Source organism: Ammospiza nelsoni, chromosome 7 (genome assembly GCF_027579445.1).
Source record: "Ammospiza nelsoni isolate bAmmNel1 chromosome 7, bAmmNel1.pri, whole genome shotgun sequence".
Taxonomy (NCBI): Eukaryota; Metazoa; Chordata; class Aves; order Passeriformes; family Passerellidae; genus Ammospiza; species Ammospiza nelsoni.
In genome coordinates, this window is record NC_080639.1 from 9366291 (window position 1) to 9385325 (window position 19035).

Below are 19035 nucleotides of genomic sequence, written 5' to 3' on the forward strand. Positions count from 1 at the left end.
AGAAATATTTCACTGAATTTCTAGAATTGTAGTTACGTTCTTTTGTTATACTCGGTTGGGTTTGTATCAGATTCTTTTCACTCAGTTGACTGAGTGAAAATCAGTTCTGTGATGCTTTGGCAGATGCTTTTCACAAAAATTAGTTCTGTGATGCTTTGGCAGATCTGAATTTTCTTGGTTGTTTTTTTCTTTGTCTCTGCAGAATCATCCCTGAATAAGGCTGCAGCTTTTTCTGGAGGATGGACAGTACTATCTTAATCAAGGAGCAAATTACTAATTTTGCAACAGAAACATTTGATAGTGTACCACTCTCTGATATTGAGAACATAACCAAATTTAAGCCAGAGCTTATAGAAAGATGGCTTCTAAGTCTACCAGCAAGGAAATGGGAATGTGCACAAAATAAACATGGGGGAGGGAGTTAAACATGGACTCTTTAGCATCCTGCCCAAACTAGTGTTGTGTGATATCTTTGTACTTTTCCAAACCTTCTCCCAGCAAAGGATAAAACATGTAATGCCAAGAGCACAGTAGACAGATCAGCAATCAAGCTCTCTCGTGTTGTGCAATACCATAAAATTTCTCAGTTGTAATATTGCACCACTCTGCTCAGGCTCCCCTGAGCTCTGCACAGGCCATTGGCTCTCATATTGTGCCCTTCCTCTTCTGGCTTTTAGAAAAAGGAAAAACTGGGTTTTTTTCTCTTTTACTGATCCTGAAGATATTGTCCAGTAATTGCCTCACAGGAATGAGCAGCAAATTCACAATAAAATTTGTCTATGGGTCTACAGCTTCTAAGGCATTGCTATTTCAGCTATTGAACTGCTGGTTTTGTTTTACCTTTTCTCATGATTTTTGAAACCATCTAATACTCTAATTTTTACCTTTTTTTCTCTGTGATATTTGCATACTTCTGTGGAATCTTTTTTCCTTTAGTAGCATTTCTACATTTCCATTTAAGTTTTGCTTTTCCTTGTGCCATTGTTTTACTCTTTCTGGAATCCTCTCTCAATGAGAAACAACTGCCCAGTGAGTATTAAACCTTCAGTATAGCCTGCATTTCCTGAAAAAGTAATTAAAATATTCATAGGTTATGTGAGTGTTTACCAGCTCAATTATTATGCTGAGTCTCAGGCATAGAAAGCTATAGGGGCTCTTATTCTACAACAATAAGAAAAACAGGGCTTCTCTTTTTAGACTCTTTACTTGCCTTTGCAGAGAAGAAAAATCTTCCATTTTCTTGCTGATTTGTGGGATTTGGCTGTGTTGTTTCTAGCTGTAATGCCATGACATTTTCTTTGTTACCTCTCTGTGTTGCTTGGTACATTCTTCTAGTACTGCTGGTGCTCTCCAGAACCTTTTTAGTGCTGAAAACTTTGAGCTGGTTATTTATCATAGCCACAAGGAAGCTAGCAGAAGGCAGGGAAGCAGTTTGGGAATTTAATTTCTAGATGAGCTTTTAAGGAATGGTTGCCAAACAAATATTACACTACTGCTTTTGAGAAACCAAGAGAAGATTTCTGTCAATGCTGGCAGTCCTGGGATTTGTTTCTCCCTGAGAACAGATTAGTTAAGGAAAACAGAACCAAGTCTTGTAACTTAATTTAATTTAAATACAGTCTGATACGGTATTATTTTAATCACTATAGTATTTTAATCACTCTAAAGTGGCTTTTCTCTACCATTTTTGAAGCTATTTGTCACTAAGGCAGAACTTCACTAAATGTTATAGCTGACATTTACTTAATGCTACTTCATAAACTACAAATTATTAACTCATTCACAAAATTAAAGCTGTATTACATGAGGCTATGCCATGTTGCCTGGATAAGAAAATGCCCCTCACGCACTTTTTTGTTTTTTCCTTCCTAATATGATTCTGCAATACTTTGAGGAATACAAAAGCAGGGAGAGAGGTGCAATATCTATGTATGCTCTAAACAGGGTCAAGAGAAGAGCATGTCCAACCACGGGCATTAGAGACTCCTCAGTTAACTACCTGAGAGTTTGCACTTCAGAACAGACTTTCCTTTAGTGATTCTCCAGCCCTGGTTTTTGGAGAATATTACCTCAGATGGCTCTCTAGTTACAGCTCTTTTCCAGTGCTCAAAGCACCTGGCTGAGGAAATGCTGCACACTTCATATGGAGATTGAGATGCAAAGAGACACTTGAAAAGAAAAGAAAAGGTATTTTTCATAATCAAATAATCTTCTCCTTCAACAACCTTACAAACTACTTATATTAAACATGGATTATTATACTTGATTAAAATTAGAGATTAAAACTAATTACAAACATAAACCTGTCCTCCAAATGTTATTCATTTTGGACATGTGGATAAGTGTGCTGTAGAGATATAAAACACAGCCACCTTTTCTCTAACATACTGCAGCAAGCCTTCACACTGCATCTTGAAATTAACATTATCTAAAAGTTCTCTAGGAGTATGGTAAGTTAACTCCTGTTAACTTACATATTTATAGAAATAGTTCATATTTATAGAAATAGTTCACATATTTATAGAAATTATTTCATACCAGTAAGAAAGAAATCATAAAGTCCCTTCATGGGCAGTAAAAGCCAACAGATAACATCAGCATGAACCTATCAACTTCCCAGCCCTTACCTCCCCTGCAGGGAAACATGTTTGGACAGCCTGGAAACCTGCAAAGCCCCTGCCCCTACAGATGGGGGAAAGGGAAGTTCTTGCCTGCTTCACTACAAATGCAACTTTATGTCTTGTCCAGAAACTGTCTCCTCTTAGTGTTAACTCCCATCGCCACTAGGAATTGGCCAAATTGCATTTCATTCTTGAATAAAAATTCTCTCTGGAGTCTCAAACAATATTATCTATGTGTATTTTCTAGGCCTGCTGATTTCCTTCATACAACAGACACCTATCTGTAAAAACTGACACAGAAGGTACTTCACAAATACTCCTTTACTCCTGTCTTCAAAATATTTCACAATGCCTTGCAAATGATTTATGCAAACAGCAACCAAACAACAATAAGTACTTCTATTTTTAATTTCCTGGGGACGAACTGATATGGAATGAACACACTGGAAGGAGTTTTACAAAAAGGAAACCACTTACATAGCGAGAAGCATGTATTTAATTAAATGCTTTGCAAAGATACATGAATAAAGCTATGTGCATGACTTTCTTTAGGGAGAGCCCCAGCTGTTTATTTTTTTTTAAGGAACAAACAAAAAAACGTGGAGAGCACAGATGCAGTAAAGAAACAAAAAAACCTAAGTAAGTTTGTACCCACATACTTTACAAAATAAAGCATGTTGGAGGTACAAAACATTCTATATACTGAATGACCAACAATTAAATGCACTGTAACATTGTTCTCTCAAACACTGCAAGCCTAACAGCTAAGCTCTGAACATGACATTGACAGCAGGCATCTTTATTTCATCAGCCTTCTACAGAGTCATTTAGCACCATCACTTTGTTGCTTTTTTTTTTTTGCCCTGCCTATCTCCTATCTTGAAATAACAACAGAAGCATAGCACCTTTTAATACCTAAAAGAAAACCAGGAATATTAATTGCATCCCAACTTCCAGAGATGAGGTAGCTCATGCTAAGAAATGATGGAACTTTCCTGCCTTGACAACTCAAGGCCAGCAAGTCAAATTACTGGTGATGCATGTCTGGATGTCAGCTAAAACCAAGGAATTTCTAAACTTTCTTTATTAGCAATTGGTCTGGTATACATGTGAATGGTCTGCAACACACAGAAATTGGCACCATATATAAGACATCTGAATAATTTGATATGTAATGGCTTCTTAGATGGGCAAATATTGGAAAATCGACAAGTATTGGGTTTAAGACATATTTTGAAGATTAAGGATAATTTAATGGAATTACACAGATAGATTTGTGAGAAGTGAAATCTAGCCTTAAAGTTAAGATATAGGACACCCCTACTATGGGACACCCCTATTTACCCCAGTAATATTTTTACTTCATAAATTAACCATGGCTATGGATCACTCTTCTGAGCAGACTTACATAGAAAAGTGCAAGAAAAACAATGCCAAATTGAGATGGTCTTGTCTGAAGAGACTTTCTTTTACAGAAGACACAGCTTTCTGTGAATGGCAACCACAGGAGCACAAACTGGGGTACAGGGAGCAGGTATGATTGAAATACAGCCAACAGTTCACAAAAGTACTCTACTTTTCTGTTATTCAGTACACACCAAAGCAAAAGAAATAACCATTAGAGATTTTACATAGTTCCACATTAAATCTATCTATTTTGAATACCTGGAAATGTCAAAATAATTTGAAACAAAATTGAGGAAAAGGATTCATATTACTTTTTGAAGGTTGTCTTCAATCCTCTTAAAATTGTACTAAACAGTTGGTTTCAATCATTGAAAACAGAAGGTTTTTAAGTAAAATAAATATTCAAAAGGAGGCTGGGCATTTAGAAAGAGCTGTATATACAATGCTGATCCAATATCAGCCATTACTTCAAGAGTCTCAGGATTAACTTCAATCAGTCTAAGTTCATGTTTAACTGCTGCTGTTGCTGGGTAGTGTGTTATATTCCCCCCTTGCTCTTACACAAAGCAAACTGGCCCAATTTCAATTCCAAATTCCTGGTCGGTACTGCCAATGTCCACCGGTGCGATATCGATGATGGGTAAGCGCGCCACGTTCTGCGTTCTGTACTCAAAAACTGTCTTGCCCACGTTCCCATTGCGTTTCTGGAGGGAAAAGAAGGGGGAAAAATTTAAAATTAGGCCAGGGCTCTGTTAAAACCAGCCTGAAGTGCAGCTGGTGAGTCAGTTGTCTGATTGTTCAGGAGGGTGTCACTGCACCTTTGCTGAGTAACACTGAGCAATGCTGTCTGCACTGCACCTGGGTTATTTTGAAATGTCTCTAATGAGCAGATCTATCAGACTGACACATCAGGGCTGATTTTTCTCTTACGCTATGAAATTCTTCTCTACTGTTCATAATGTGTGCCTTCACCCATAATTGTGGGCTTACTTTAAAGCACAGAGAGTACTTAACTTTTTTCAGGTGCAGGACTAGATTTAGGAATATTTGCCAGTATGTTGGTCTTGGCTGAAACTGCCAAATTTCTGAAAAATCTACTGCTTTCTGTTTTCTGTGCTCACCACAAAATTTTAGGGAGTTTTCCTTTCCAGCTCAGTGAGTTTCCTTCACAGTACTGCTGCAATAATCTTGCCCATCTGGCAGACAAGTTTGTGGTTATCTCACCAGTTTGTATGATTCCACTCAGCTCAGAGCTAAACAAGTACTGGGAAACGCAAAATACCAAGATATGTATCTCAGTATGCTTGCTAAGAAGGAATTTATAAATAGCCACTAAATAGTGCAGACTTTTATTATGTGAAGCTAGAATTATAACAAAATCCCTTTTGATTTGGTTTGATCAGTTATGTCTACAATTCATTACAAAGTCCTGCAGAATTTTAATTACTTCCTTGTGTGGGTGTTTTCTCTAATTCAAGAGAGAAGTGAAAATGTACAAAAGTCCTTTTGGGCAAAGCCCCCAAACTTACAGAGCAGCTGTCGTGCAGAACAGTGTATCTGAAGCGGCTGTTTCCCTCTGCCTTGATCTCCAGGTCATTGGCCCCTTTCAGAATCACTGCTTTCTTCAGGTTCTTTGTCTGGTCATCCAGGTACCCAACACTGTTTTTGCAAAGGTAGGTGATGTTCTGGGAGGCTTCCTTGGACAGGAGGCGCAGGAATGTCATCTGAGTGACAGCTGTATCCCCGTACACAAACTTTGGAGATAAAGAAATAGGTCAATTAACAAGACACTGAAATTAAGTGTTGGTGAATTTAGAGATATCTGCCATTATTGTCATCTTTCAGACATGACCAGTATGAGCCCTATTACATAAAATCTAAGTGGTTTCTTTTGTAATTTGCCACCAGTTGAGGACAAAGAAATTTAGATATTCTGTAACAGGGAGAATTTTGGAGAATTTTGATCATAATTCTCTGCAACTGCACAAGTCAGAGGAAGCTGGGCCTCCAGAGATAATGCCAAGCTTTGGAATGAATTCTGCCTCATTTCTGAAAGGGATTCTTACATATGGAATAATGCATTAGAGTAACCTTGAAGCAGGTAAGAAACATCAAGCACAGAAACCTCTTTTACAATGCACCTGATATATTGCCAAATTATTAACTTTTTTTCTATAGGGTTGCTATTGTATCTAGAAGCAGAACAAACAAAGTTTGACTATATTGGCCTTATAAACCAACAAAGTTTGCATATGGGCTTATAAACTAATTAATTGGCACAGGAGTTTGACAAATGTTTCACAAAGTGTCAGTGTTTCTATAAAAAACAAGTAATTTTTCTACCAGTATGACAAATTCTAAAATTCCTGAGGTTTTTTTAATCCTATTCATGGAGGTTCCATTTTATTCATGTTTTATGAATCATTGCAAGATAAAAAACAACAATCAAGAATTACTAAAAGTTTATAAATTTCACTGAAACCAATGAAGAGAAGATCTTATTCATTGGGATATATTTATTATTTAGAATCCATAAGGAGTGCACTTGACTATTACATTGCTCATACTATTAGTTACCAAATCTGACAGTGTTTCAAAAATACTGAAATATTCTTTTTTTAGTATCCCTGAAGATAATTTGTTCCTCCACAGAGCAACTGCCTTACAAACCCCTCTGTGTAGCTCTGCAGGCAGCTCAACATCAACTGGGATGTGTTAGGTCATGACAAGACTTCCTGAATTTAGTAATAAGTGAAAGCATCTCAAAAAAAAAATCAATATCACATCTGTTCTCAGCTGTTAAAGTTCTGAACTGTTCTTAGTAATCAAAAAAAAAAAAAAAGCATTATTTTTCATGCACCAAATACTGAATTTCAAAGTAATAACACTCTATGAAACAACATTTGAGTACATTCTCTGTGCTTTTGATAAACTAGAAATAAAAATTGCAAAAGTTAGTTAATAAATTATATACTTCACATAGGACAAACTTCTGTTATTTGTCAGGGTCATTAAGCCTAATCTTAGAAATTACCATAGAGGAAAAACCCAGCAGAAACATGAGTGAAATTTTATCTGCCTGATGGATTCATCATGGATCAATCTGATCATATGATAACAATCATACTTTCATTTCAAGCAAATTTATAAAGTAATTTTCATATTTTTATCAGTATAGAGTTTTCTGAAAAGAAGATTAGAATTCAATTAAAACAGCAGGGATCTGGATTATGTATTAGGGTAGAAGTACAGTCATTTAAGACAAGACAGAGATTTAGTAAAAGACTGATAGAGAAGCTGATGTTTTTGTCCAGCAGTGGTCTGCTTTAGCCAATCCTGCATTAGATGCACTTGCATTGAGTTTTTTCCCAGTTATTTCCTATCTTTATTATATGATACTAACAATGAATTGACTATAAGCCAGTCAATCAACAGGTATAATGTTGTGACTGGCAGAACCTGCTCAGAGCAGCAGAAGAAGTTCCAAGCCACAAGGCAACAAGCCTTACAGAAGCCAATTTTAAGAGTGACTGTATTTATTTACCTGTGATCCCCTGTTCATATCAAGGCCATACCAAACAGGCTTTAAGTCAGAGGACCTGCTGGCCCACCACGTTTTGCGGGGCACACTGGATGGGTTGGCAGAAATGCAGGTCTCCCCAGTTTCCATGTTGCAGTACACTTTTATAGCATCTTCAACACATCCTTGGTTAGGATCAATCCAATATTCACCTGCAAAGAACATAAAACGTGATTGTGTTACATCACAAAGATTTTTGAAACAGCTGGGAAGACACAAGCAGAATGATGTTGCAGCAGTGCAAAGCAGTGCCCAAGGCCATGCTGGGCACAAGGCAGGCTCAGAGGGCCCAGAGCAGAGGTGTGACCACGCACCGCTCCTCTTGGAGGGGTGGCACAGCTTCAGGTCGTCACAGGTGCGCGCTGGGTGCTTCCTGGAGCCATCGGGGCTGCGCATGGTCTCGATCTGGCTGCTCAGAGACTTCAGCGTGGCGTGGACTCCTGGGTCTGTTTTATTGTGGTCATCAGGGGCTGCTTCATCTTCAGTGAACTCCGGTAGTGGATCCGCCATGGCATCGTCATAGTGTCCCATGATGTCACCGATGGCAGCGGTGAGGTGGCCTGGGGGCCCTGGAGGGCCAGGAGGACCAGGCTCACCTGGTGGGCCCTAAGGTTCAAAACAAGAAAGCAACAGAGGCCCAGTAGAGTAATTACTATGCCAAATGATAGCAAAGCCTGCCACCAAAAAAAACTCCACAAAACTTCAGGGCTAGTTACCCTAAATCAGCTCATGGTTTGGTGTCTGTAAACCTCAGCCCAGCATGAAGGTCACTGGGCTCAGTGTTACAGTTTGGGCTGTTCATTTGGAGTGAAGGATCTCCCTAACACATGGCACAGGGGAGGAGGGTGCTGGCAGTCAGGCAGGTGGCTGTGCTCACTCTCTGGGACTGCCAGCTTTGAGCCACTGCTAGCCTGTGCTTGGTCCTGAGTTTAGGACCCAAGTGGCCAAACAGCCGTGTTGGACCACAGATCCAGCAGGATCCAGTAAGCCACCCACAGAACTACATCCAGCTCAGCCTAAAAAGAGCACAGGTGGATGAGGCTGGGATCATCCCAGCTTCAGAAGATGAAAATGAGTAAGAAATGAAACCTTCCAATACAGTTAGCCTGGATGTTTCTTGGAGAAACTACCACATTTTATCGTTTGTCTTGAGCTCATAGATATTCAAGAAAATAATGTGATGGACTATAAAAAAGAATCTGATTATTTGAAGATAACTTTTTCCCCTATATTCCCATCAATTTACCTCAGGTCCAGCCTCTCCCACAGTCCCTCTAACACCAGGAGGCCCAGTTGGCCCAAGTGGACCAGGACTTCCATCTTTTCCAGAAGGACCAACTGGACCTGGAGGACCCTAGAAAATATAGGAAATAGATGGAATGTATTTCAGCATTTAGTAACAAAGCTTTACAAAGCAGCCCATTACATGCAATATCTTGTCAGGAACCAATCTGATTACTTGTGCCTATTACCAAACTTTTAAAAATCACCTTTTTTCTTCTCCTGTAAAAGTAAGAAGGCAGTTTAAAAGCTGCTCTTCTCAAGTGAATCACCTCAGATAATACAACTTGGTTCAGCTGTATATCTTTCTCCTTAACCATTCAAGTGGGATAAGTTTCAGATTCCAGATGCTGTGCAGACAGGAGTAGCTTCTGTACACCCTCAGACACAGACTCAGAGGTAGATGTAGATGCCTCCCTAGGATGTTCCCAAGGGACAGTATTTCTCCTTTATTTTTGAGTAAATGACATGCATGGGGGATGAGTGGCAGAGCTGCAGCAAAAGTGTCTGTAAAAGAGACTGCAGCCTTCTAGTCATTCTGAGCCAACATTTTTAGCTACAAAAAACTACACTCATGACAAAGCTTTAATATATTAAACAAGGTGATATCTCAGCAAAAGATTTTAGACCATATGATATCCAAGTCAATAAAAGTCATTGAAATCCAAGTGAAGCAGAAATAGACATCTGAACAAGAAAAAAAAACAAGACCCAAGCAAGAAAAACCTTAAAAGTTGTACTCACCCGAGGACCAAATGGGCCTGGAATGCCAGGACTGCCCTGTTCACCAACTGGACCCTAAACAGAAGAAATTATTGTATCATTGTGCCATTTACAGCATGTTACTTTAGTTTTAAGGCATTAGTGTGCGATACACACAATTTGGTATGAATAGGATTAAAAGGTACATTAACAATGGGTGGTACCTTTACCTTAATCCCTTAGTAACTTAATTAATCAAGTAATCAGATTGGCTGTAAAGCTGTTTCTCTAGAAAAGCCCTGGTTTCAAGGTATTTATAATCAGAGTGGCTCACAAGAAAGTAAATGGCAGCTCTATTGCCAAGTGAAAAGATAATTTTGGTGTCAGGTTTTTTGTTGCTGCTGTTCCTGTGCATTGAAACTTCCAACATTTTCACAGCACCAGTGAATAAATGTATAAATGTTAAAATAAAAAAAAAAAAATTTAAAAGCAAGTTTTCCATGATATTTCCATTCAATTGACAATGAAATCTTAAAGTTCTTGAAAATATTAGAAAGAAATGCTCTCACAGTCCTTTTGGGATTTTGCACTGGCTTCCTTGACTCTAATGAATTCAAACACTGCCAAAAATCATTTCACACTCTAAATTGCTTATCTCAAACTACCAGCTTTTGTTACCATCTTGTGCTGACAGGTCATTAACTGTAAGGGATTGGCCTTGCAAAGGGAACAAGAATAGAACACACATCTTGCAACAACAGGTTTAACTCATCATGTAACTCATCAAGTATTTTAAAATTGCATTAAAATATTAGCAAGTACAGACACCAGGCCACTCAAACACCTTGTGGGGAAAACATTACTACTTTGCTTTATTTTCCACTTTAAATAACTATGTTCCTGATACACCAATTTAGTACCAAGCAAATAAGGTTATAGTAAAAGCAGAACAACTTACAGGAGGGCCAGGAAGGCCTTGAAGTCCGGTGAAACCCCTGTGTCCTTTTTGGCCTCTATCACCTCGATCTCCATTGTCACCTTTGTCACCACGAGGTCCTTGGGGACCCTGTAAATATCAATGATGAAATGTAAAATTTTGGGAAAAAAGAACTGGGAAAAAACTCCAACCTCAAAACCCCCTCATTTTCTTTTAGACACTGCACTTAGACCTCCTTCCCTTTTAAAGATGGAGAAGGTGATAGCATTGAGGCAGCTCCAGGAATCTTAACTTTTTATCAAAGAATAAGTAAATAATTACAGAAAACTGTGCTGCACTTAAATACAGTTGTAGCAAATTTACTCTACTTAGCTACATAATACAGTAAAAAACCCATGGAACTCTACTAATGATAATAAATAAATTAGAAAGCTAATTTTTAAAATATCAGTGTATTTCTTCACCTTACTGCATAAGGCAGATGATTTTTGTTAATGAGATTGAAATATTAAAGATCTCTTACAGATTCATTATGATAAAGCATATTTTCAATATGAAATCATCCAGGCTGCATCTTTACTTCTCACAGCTTCTTTCACCTTCATTATGATTTAAGTACAAGTGAAGTTACATTCCCTAACTACAGACAACACCCAGGCAGCACAAATACCTTGTTCCTATTACTGTCACAATTTCCTTGTTAGCTTTGATAATTGCAAACTTCTCACACTAATTCAAGAATCATTGGAAAATGTGGCTGCTGTTTTCAATTCTATATTTCTCAGCCCAAATTACATGCTAAATTTCTCAATGCCAGATTCCAAATAGTTTATCTATGGCATCATTATCACTAACTACTCAATAAACTTTACTGTCTCTCAAATGACATCTGCTTAGGGACAGGACAACATTGTTTTGAATTTCCCAAGTTTGCAATTAATTTTCTGTTCCAGGCTTGGATTGTAAAAGACTTATGTAACATAAAAAAGAGGAGTTTTGTTTATTTTCCTTTTCAGACTGAAGCTGGAAGTTCATGAGTTGAATTAGGCTTTTTAATGGGAACAGGTGATTTTGTTGTATTTCTGCCATTTTTATCTAAAAACATCCTTTTTTGTTAAGTAATCATTTCCTTACCCCTTATTTAGACCAGACTCCAGTCATTTGCTAACTCAGGTCCTATCATTATCCAGACACTAACATGCTCCAAATAAAGAGGCTTCCAAAGCACTACTGGAGTATCCAAATACAAATATCCAAATCTGTGCAGCTTTGCAGCTCAGAACTACCTGCACCCACAACACAAGGTGAAGCCCTGCTTGGCATTCTCATTTGGGCTGAATTCCTCACACACTTTCCTCAGTGCTATCTCAGACAAAACCTCAGTGACCATGGGCAACTTACAGGCAAACCTCTCTTTCCTGCACGGCCTGGGGGACCCATGGGACCTCGAGAACCCTACAAAGATTGCATACAGAAAGAATGTGAGGCAATGCATGAAAACCATACACAATAGTTTTTGATAAGCAAAATATTTTTTAAAAAAGCATCACTTACAGTTTCACCTCTTTGACCTGCATCTCCTGGAGGGCCAACAGGACCCGGAGTTCCTGGGCCTCCTGGAGAACCTGGTAAGCCTGCAGGGCCAGGTTCACCACGATCACCCTGCAAAACAGAATTTCAGCTGTTTATCTAAAGAGGACTGGCCTGGACCAATGCAATAAAACTGTAGCACTGCCAGTCTACTTTTGAGCAATTGCAACCTACAAAGATATTCCTGCTGCAAGAACTCAAGTCTGAGTTTGTGGAAGCAGATGTTCTTAGCCTCTTAGCCAGGCATCCTCAGCTTTGAGAGGTACTATATTCAAAGCTGGGATACACTTTCAGAACAAGCTCTCCATCAGGTTAACTGAATGAAAAGAAAATCTACAATAAGTCAAGAATAAAATGAGGGTTTGCAGAAGAAAATTAAGAAGAGAATATATTCTTACACGTTCTCCAACAGCTCCATCTCGTCCAGGAGTACCATCATTACCAGCAGGTCCCTGGAGTTATGGAATAAAATAGAGCTATTGATTAACTCTGTAATCCTGCATTTCTAGAAGAATTAGAAAGTTGTTCTCCACTTCTAACTTCAAGTCAAGGAGAATGACTATGTCTTTTCTTGCATGCTACAATGCTGTAATACTTACTTCTGGACCAGCTTCACCTACAGGCCCAGTGGCACCTGACTGGCCCATAGGTCCTGGGGGACCTTTGTCACCAGGTGGCCCTGTGGGACCTTGCTTTCCTGGAGTACCCTAAAAAACATTACAAATATCATATTAAAATTTTAATCACAAAATAAAGAAAGCACTAAAAACCTGCTGCCTGCCAAACTACTACTGCCAGACTGAAATACTATCTACATTTGCGGATGGAAAAAAAGCTTTATATTTAAAGAAAATGTTCTTACATAATTTGAATACATATTTAATATACTATGTATTTTTAAGAAGTTACTGATAAATCAGTAAGTCTGATGTCATTTTCTGCAATAGGTATGGTGTTTTAGATTTCAGAAAAAAATAATGAAGTTTGAAATAAATAACGTTTTTTCTGCCTCAACACCAACAAATCTTGTTAGCCTTGAAAAATTTCTGGCCGACTTTAGCTATAAAGTGACTTCATGGATCCAGTGGTAATGACAGATCCTCCATATCAATCTTTTTACTAATGGATTTAATACTATTTAATGGCTTGATCTACTGGATCATTAGGCTATCCAGCAAATATCTATAAATCCTACATGAATGCAAAGAGAGCTCAAGTGGCAATTTGGAAGACTGTAGTTCACAATTTATGAAACAGTGCTTGCAGAGTATTTACTCATATTCTAGTGACATTTGGGTACCTAAATGAGAGTGTGGGGTTGTTGTTTTCAGGGACCAAGTTTTAAGTCAAATAGGAACATTTTACACAAGAGCCTTAATGTTATTATTCACTTACTCTTAATTCAGGTTCAGACTTTCCATTACGGCAGAAACTAAAAGGAAGTAAACCTTCCATCCCATGCATCTGAATGAGATTAAGTTCTTTATTATTCTCTCTCTATTCCCTCCTGCAACTGGAGTTTTCCAGCTTTCTCCTCATGCTAAGGGGCAAATCTCACACAGAAGATCCCAGACTGATGGCACACAGCCTGGTGGTCACTTACTGCAGGCCCTGGCAGCCCAGGCATGCCTCTCTCCCCTCGCTGTCCTGGCATTCCAACAATTCCTCTTTGACCAGTAGTTCCTGCTGGGCCAGGGGGGCCATCTGGGCCCTGAAATCCAGAGGAAGAAGCAATGTCACTGTCATGTCAGCAGCAATGAGCAATGAGAGCGAGCCTGGAGCTGGTGGAGGGACAGTCAAGGGACGTACCGGCTGCCCGTCATCCCCTGGGTCACCCTTGTCCCCAGGGCCACCAGGAGGCCCAGTTGGCCCTCGATCTCCCACACGGCCATGAGAACCAGGATCACCACGAAGACCTGGGGGACCTTCTTTTCCTGGCTCACCAATAGGCCCAGCAGGCCCTGGGGCTCCCTAAAAAAATGAAAACACATCATTATATTGGGCCCTTTTCTGACCAGGACAATAAAATTCTAAGGACTGTGTTTCAATTAGCTATAAATGCATGCTCTGAGGCTAACAAATGAGAATGAGCTAAAAGCTATTATCATCTCTTTTATGATCAAATGAATGAAATTAAATAAATATCAAATTATGTCCAAGTTCCATCCATTTCCCCTCTCAATCTTCAATTCCAAACTCACTTCTTTAAAAGACACTTTTGTATGTTTCTCTCTTTTTTGCTTTTTTTCTTTCACCTCAAGTATATAACCACTGCTAGAATACTCACTCTTGCCCATTCTCTCTACCATAATCAAGCTAAAGTTTGGATATAAACTTTTCATTTCCATGGCACAAATTAGTGTTTCAACAGACCTTTGTTCATTTCTCAAATACTTTTAAAAGACTTCATGTGCATATTAAGTTTTCCGTAAACTTCACATTTGATAACCTTACAATGGCTGCAAGTTGGTTTTTTTCATCATAACATTAAAAGGCATATGAAGCATGACACACTTCTCTGTGTGGTCAACCCTCAATTGGGTCCACAGCTAGTATTTATTTGTAGTGTTTCTGCAAATGTTTGAACAGAAGATATTTTGTGTTTGTGGGTTTGAGTTTATTTTAATGGAACTTAGGAGTAACTCCACCAAATGAAAGAATCCAGTAGAGGCTCTTTCTTTTCCAAAAACTGTCATAATTTCAGTCACCACTAAAAGGACAAAAAGTAAAATATAGAGGAAAATATAAGTTGGGATTTTTTATTCCTCTAAGCAATTAAGTCATTGGAGCAATTTGAGCAGCAATTTGAAAGCCTACTTAACCCAATGGAAAGCCTTGGACCAATATCAGGCATTGGACCAAGCTGAAGACTAATGAGCTTTATTTAATGATGCAAACAATCAGTCAGTGCTGACAAACTGTTCTCTTCAATACCATCAGGCCATAAACACTGGCTCACCTTTCTTGCTTTATTTAACCTTCAGATTCTTGATGACCATTTTATAAAACATACCTACTAGGAAAATTATAATTAACTTACAGTAGGTCCTGGAGGCCCAACTCTTCCAGCAGATCCTGGGAATCCAGTAGCACCCTAAAAAAAGCCCCTTTTTAATGGCATCTTTATCAAAAGAAACACAGCACTAGTTACCTAAATGTTCTTGGCTGAATTATTGAGCAAATTATATTTACATACTTAAAAAACAAGCTGAGATAAGGAATAATACACACATTACATAAAATTTCAGTATTAGATTATCTGCAGCCAAGTCTCAACACAATGTCTACTTACAGGTGGACCCTGAGTTCCTCTACCACCTTTCAGACCAGGAACACCTGGAGGGCCCTAAAAGGAAAGGAGAAAGAGAGGGATGATAGTGAACACCCAGAATTTTTTTAAATTAACAAGATCAGCCCATGTCACTGGTTCTGAGAGGATTTTATTTGTACTTACTGGGGGACCGTGAGACCCAGCAAGACCCTGTGGTCCTGGAGATCCAGCATCTCCTTTCTGTCCAGGTTCTCCAGGTTCACCTTTGACACCAGGCTGACCATCAGGGCCCTATAAGAAAAATTATTTAGAAGAAGCATCAGGGCAGGGAACACCAAATCTTTCCTAACAAAATAATTCTGTAGAGAATTTTTTAAAGGGTAAAAATAAAAATACCAGGGGTAAAAATCAGTCCAGAAAATACTGAATTTGTCTAACAATTCAGCATGGTCATTGGAAAGCCACATATTACATTTTCTAAACATTCTGTGAAGCCAGTATTTCCATTTTAAATATTTTACCTCTCTAGCTCACATTTTTCTTCTCTCTAGATTTTCTATTTTCCTCAGCAGCTACAAAACAAACATTGTCTTTTTTTCCCATCAAGGGAAGCAGGTGCAAGACTGTGAAAGGGATCCTGAAACAGAATACTTAGGCTGTAGGAAACCTTAGGGTATTCCAGTCCATCTGGTCCATCACCTCATTCCAGCCTTCACTACTCATGGCAAAAATCTTTGCTACCTTCAGTAGAAACATTTTAACTTCCCTTATTTTAATTTCAAAGGAACAACATAACATGCTAATGAAAATATGAAATCTGGTGAGCAATTACATAATCCTAACAAGAAAACCACTTTTTAGCTGTCTAGGGTGCTTATTGGCCCTTTCCTTCACTTGATATACTGATGGGAGAAAGAACAGCTCTTTTTGCAGCAAAAATAAGACTCCTGATCCAGAACACCACAATATTATTCATAATGAAGGAAATTAAGTGTGTCAAAGCATGAGGACAGGAAACTCATTAGTGTTCAAAACACATACCGGGGGGCCAGCAAAACCAACAGCACCAGTTGGGCCATTCTCTCCTCGGGAACCCTGGGCAGAAAAATTGAAATAGCTGTATTTAAAAACCATCTTTCTACAGATAGTATCAGTTACAGTTCAATATATCAGAAAGGATGCTAACTATTTACCACCCTAAGTGTCATTATACTTTTGTTCTATTAATCAGAATCAAATGATCTTTTAATCAGAAAATAATGTTACCTATGATGTTAAAAGTTGCCATGCATTCAAGACTATATTGAGCTTTCAGAATTCAGAGATGGAAGGCACAGGTGATTATTAAAACAGCATTGGGAGAAATTCTGGTCACAACCCACCCCTTTCAGGGATGGCCAAAGAGCACACACTGCATTCAACCTACCACTCCAATCACACTGGGGAAAAAACACAGTAGTTCAAAGATGTACTCTTCTATAAGGTCACAACAGGCTTTGACTAAGCTTTCCACACAACATTTGCTTGGAAAAGAAGTAGCTGAAGGCTGCCAACTCCAGCACTCCCTAAAAGGGTGGAAGCTGCTCCAAGTTATACTGGAAATAAGAGTGTTCTGATTTATGACAGGGACATAATCAATTTCAAGCAGTGTGAAGGATCTAGAAGGGCTGAGCTGGCCTCTAGTTCCCTAATTGAAGTCAACCCTTAAAATACTTCAAGTCACTAATAGATGGAAGATGACACGAGTTACATAACTGGATGAACTAAGGATTACCTCTGCACTTTGCCCATTAAATATTTGTTTATGTGCAGTGGTATCTGCTAGGGGCATGCTTTTAAAAACATTGACACAATTACAAGTGGTGGCATCGTTTCAGGAGTGAGGTAAGTGAGGGTGACTCTATAAAGTTTGCCCTAAAACAAGTGTAGGTCACAGGAAGAAAATCTGGTAATACTTTTGCAAGTGCACAGCAACAAGTCAGAACTTCACACTTGGCTACAGAGAAAGGGAAAGAAAAAGGGGAAAATATATCAGCAAATAAGAAAAATGCCTGGAGTTTGGATCAGCATTAGGTATTGTTAACTTATACCAGACCAAAAAAAAATTATGTTTACTCACAGGGTTTCCACGGGAACCAGGAGGACCAACTAGACCTCGAGGACCTGGTTCACCCTTAAAATAAAATAAAAGAATTTTATTTCCCAAGTAACTAACTTGTTTGGTCATTAAAATGCTAATGAAGTCTGATAATATTAAGGAACTTCAGTAGAGAAAGGAATAAAAATCTGTTTACCTTTTCACCAGTGGGACCTGCTGGACCCATTGGGCCTATTGGACCAGGGAGACCCTTTTGAACAAATTAAGATGAAAGTAAGTTAGAAAAGTGATGCTCCAAAAAAGACAGTTTAAAACTCCTCATATATTACCATTCCCTTTTTCATTCCTTTGAATTCTATTTTATCTCTGGAAACATCTTTAATCTTCTTTATCTAAAATTAACTTGCATTTTCTCTCCTAACGACCAAACTCCCCACAAAAGATCTGCTTTCCTTCATTCCCTCTTTCTTCTCTAAGCTCATCATCTGCTTTATCCAGTATTCATTAATAAGGCCAATAATACAAAAAAAAAACCAAAAGTCCCAGCTTTATTTTACTCTCTCAAAAAGGAATCAAGTCTTTTTTTCCCACCTGCAGTGTTTGATTTCTTTTATGTTAGTATTTCACTTCTTAAAGTATCCATCACTTTTTATGAAGATTCATTTTAATCTTACAAACTGTGCAAAAATGTTCTTTATCTCTTCATAAGGCAGGCAAATATGTTGCAAACTCTCCTTCCAAACCCACCAACTCCACATAATGATCCTTCAGCTCACCATTACTTCACCTGTTCATTAACTACCATAAGCTCTAAATATCCCTTACAATCACTAAGAACTTCTCTGTATCTTTGGATAATGTTTGATTTAGATAACCAATTCCAGCTCACACATGATAACTTTATTAGAGCTTCTGTATAATAGAGTTTCTCAAAAAAAAAATTTCCTCTTTAACAATAAATGTAGTCTAGACAGGATCCTTGTATTTTGACTGTACCTCAGATTTCCAAATGCTTAGCAGCTAGTACTCCAACTGGTTTGCACAACTCAAGAACCTCAGATACATTCTCAATTCATGTAAAAAGTAACTTAAATAACTTCTGGGAAGGAAAAATGGTCAGTCCACACAAAGAAAACCAGTGCAACTGAGATTATTGGACAGTTGGTCTGTGCAGCAGAGTGTGTGCAATGTGTCTTGAACACAGCTTGAGCAGACTAGAGACCTTATTAATGCAATGGAGATTCAAAACTTTCTAAAAGTGCCAGCAACTTACTGCTTATGTGAAGTTTAGTACATTGACAGGAATTTTCACCTGGGAAATTTAGGACAGACTGCGGGCAACTCGAAGGAGACAAGGAGGAGGAGTCTTAGTCCAAAACTGAGATCTGGAAGATCTGCCTGCTCATTTGTTCATATTTTTTACTAGAGTCAACTTAGACGAATCCCAAATCAACTGTGAATCTTTTCCATTGAGTTCTTAACTTGCATTACTGATGATACCAAATAGGGGCTTGGAACACAGAGACCCCAAAACGTTTTGCACAGCAG

At 38.4% G+C, this 19035-nt stretch overlaps 1 protein-coding gene across 2 annotated transcripts in view; it reads right to left on the minus strand.

Annotated features, from left to right (window-relative positions):
• Positions 1-3094: 3094 nt before the first annotated feature.
• COL5A2 (collagen type V alpha 2 chain) overlaps positions 3095-19035 on the minus strand; it is a 96999-nt gene continuing 81058 nt past the window's right edge. For both annotated transcript variants that reach the window (XM_059475668.1, XM_059475666.1), the window contains exons 36-54: positions 17684-17737; positions 17509-17562; positions 16431-16484; positions 15573-15680; positions 15411-15464; positions 15159-15212; positions 13928-14089; positions 13722-13829; positions 12718-12825; positions 12517-12570; positions 12083-12190; positions 11930-11983; positions 10550-10657; positions 9634-9687; positions 8855-8962; positions 7923-8214; positions 7573-7760; positions 5558-5782; positions 3095-4732 (exon numbers count right to left, since the gene is read on the minus strand). In XM_059475668.1, the coding sequence (XP_059331651.1) occupies positions 4586-4732; positions 5558-5782; positions 7573-7760; positions 7923-8214; positions 8855-8962; positions 9634-9687; positions 10550-10657; positions 11930-11983; positions 12083-12190; positions 12517-12570; positions 12718-12825; positions 13722-13829; positions 13928-14089; positions 15159-15212; positions 15411-15464; positions 15573-15680; positions 16431-16484; positions 17509-17562; positions 17684-17737 (2094 nt within the window). In that variant the 3' untranslated portion in view covers positions 3095-4585. The remainder of the gene's footprint in view (positions 4733-5557; positions 5783-7572; positions 7761-7922; positions 8215-8854; positions 8963-9633; positions 9688-10549; positions 10658-11929; positions 11984-12082; positions 12191-12516; positions 12571-12717; positions 12826-13721; positions 13830-13927; positions 14090-15158; positions 15213-15410; positions 15465-15572; positions 15681-16430; positions 16485-17508; positions 17563-17683; positions 17738-19035) is intronic.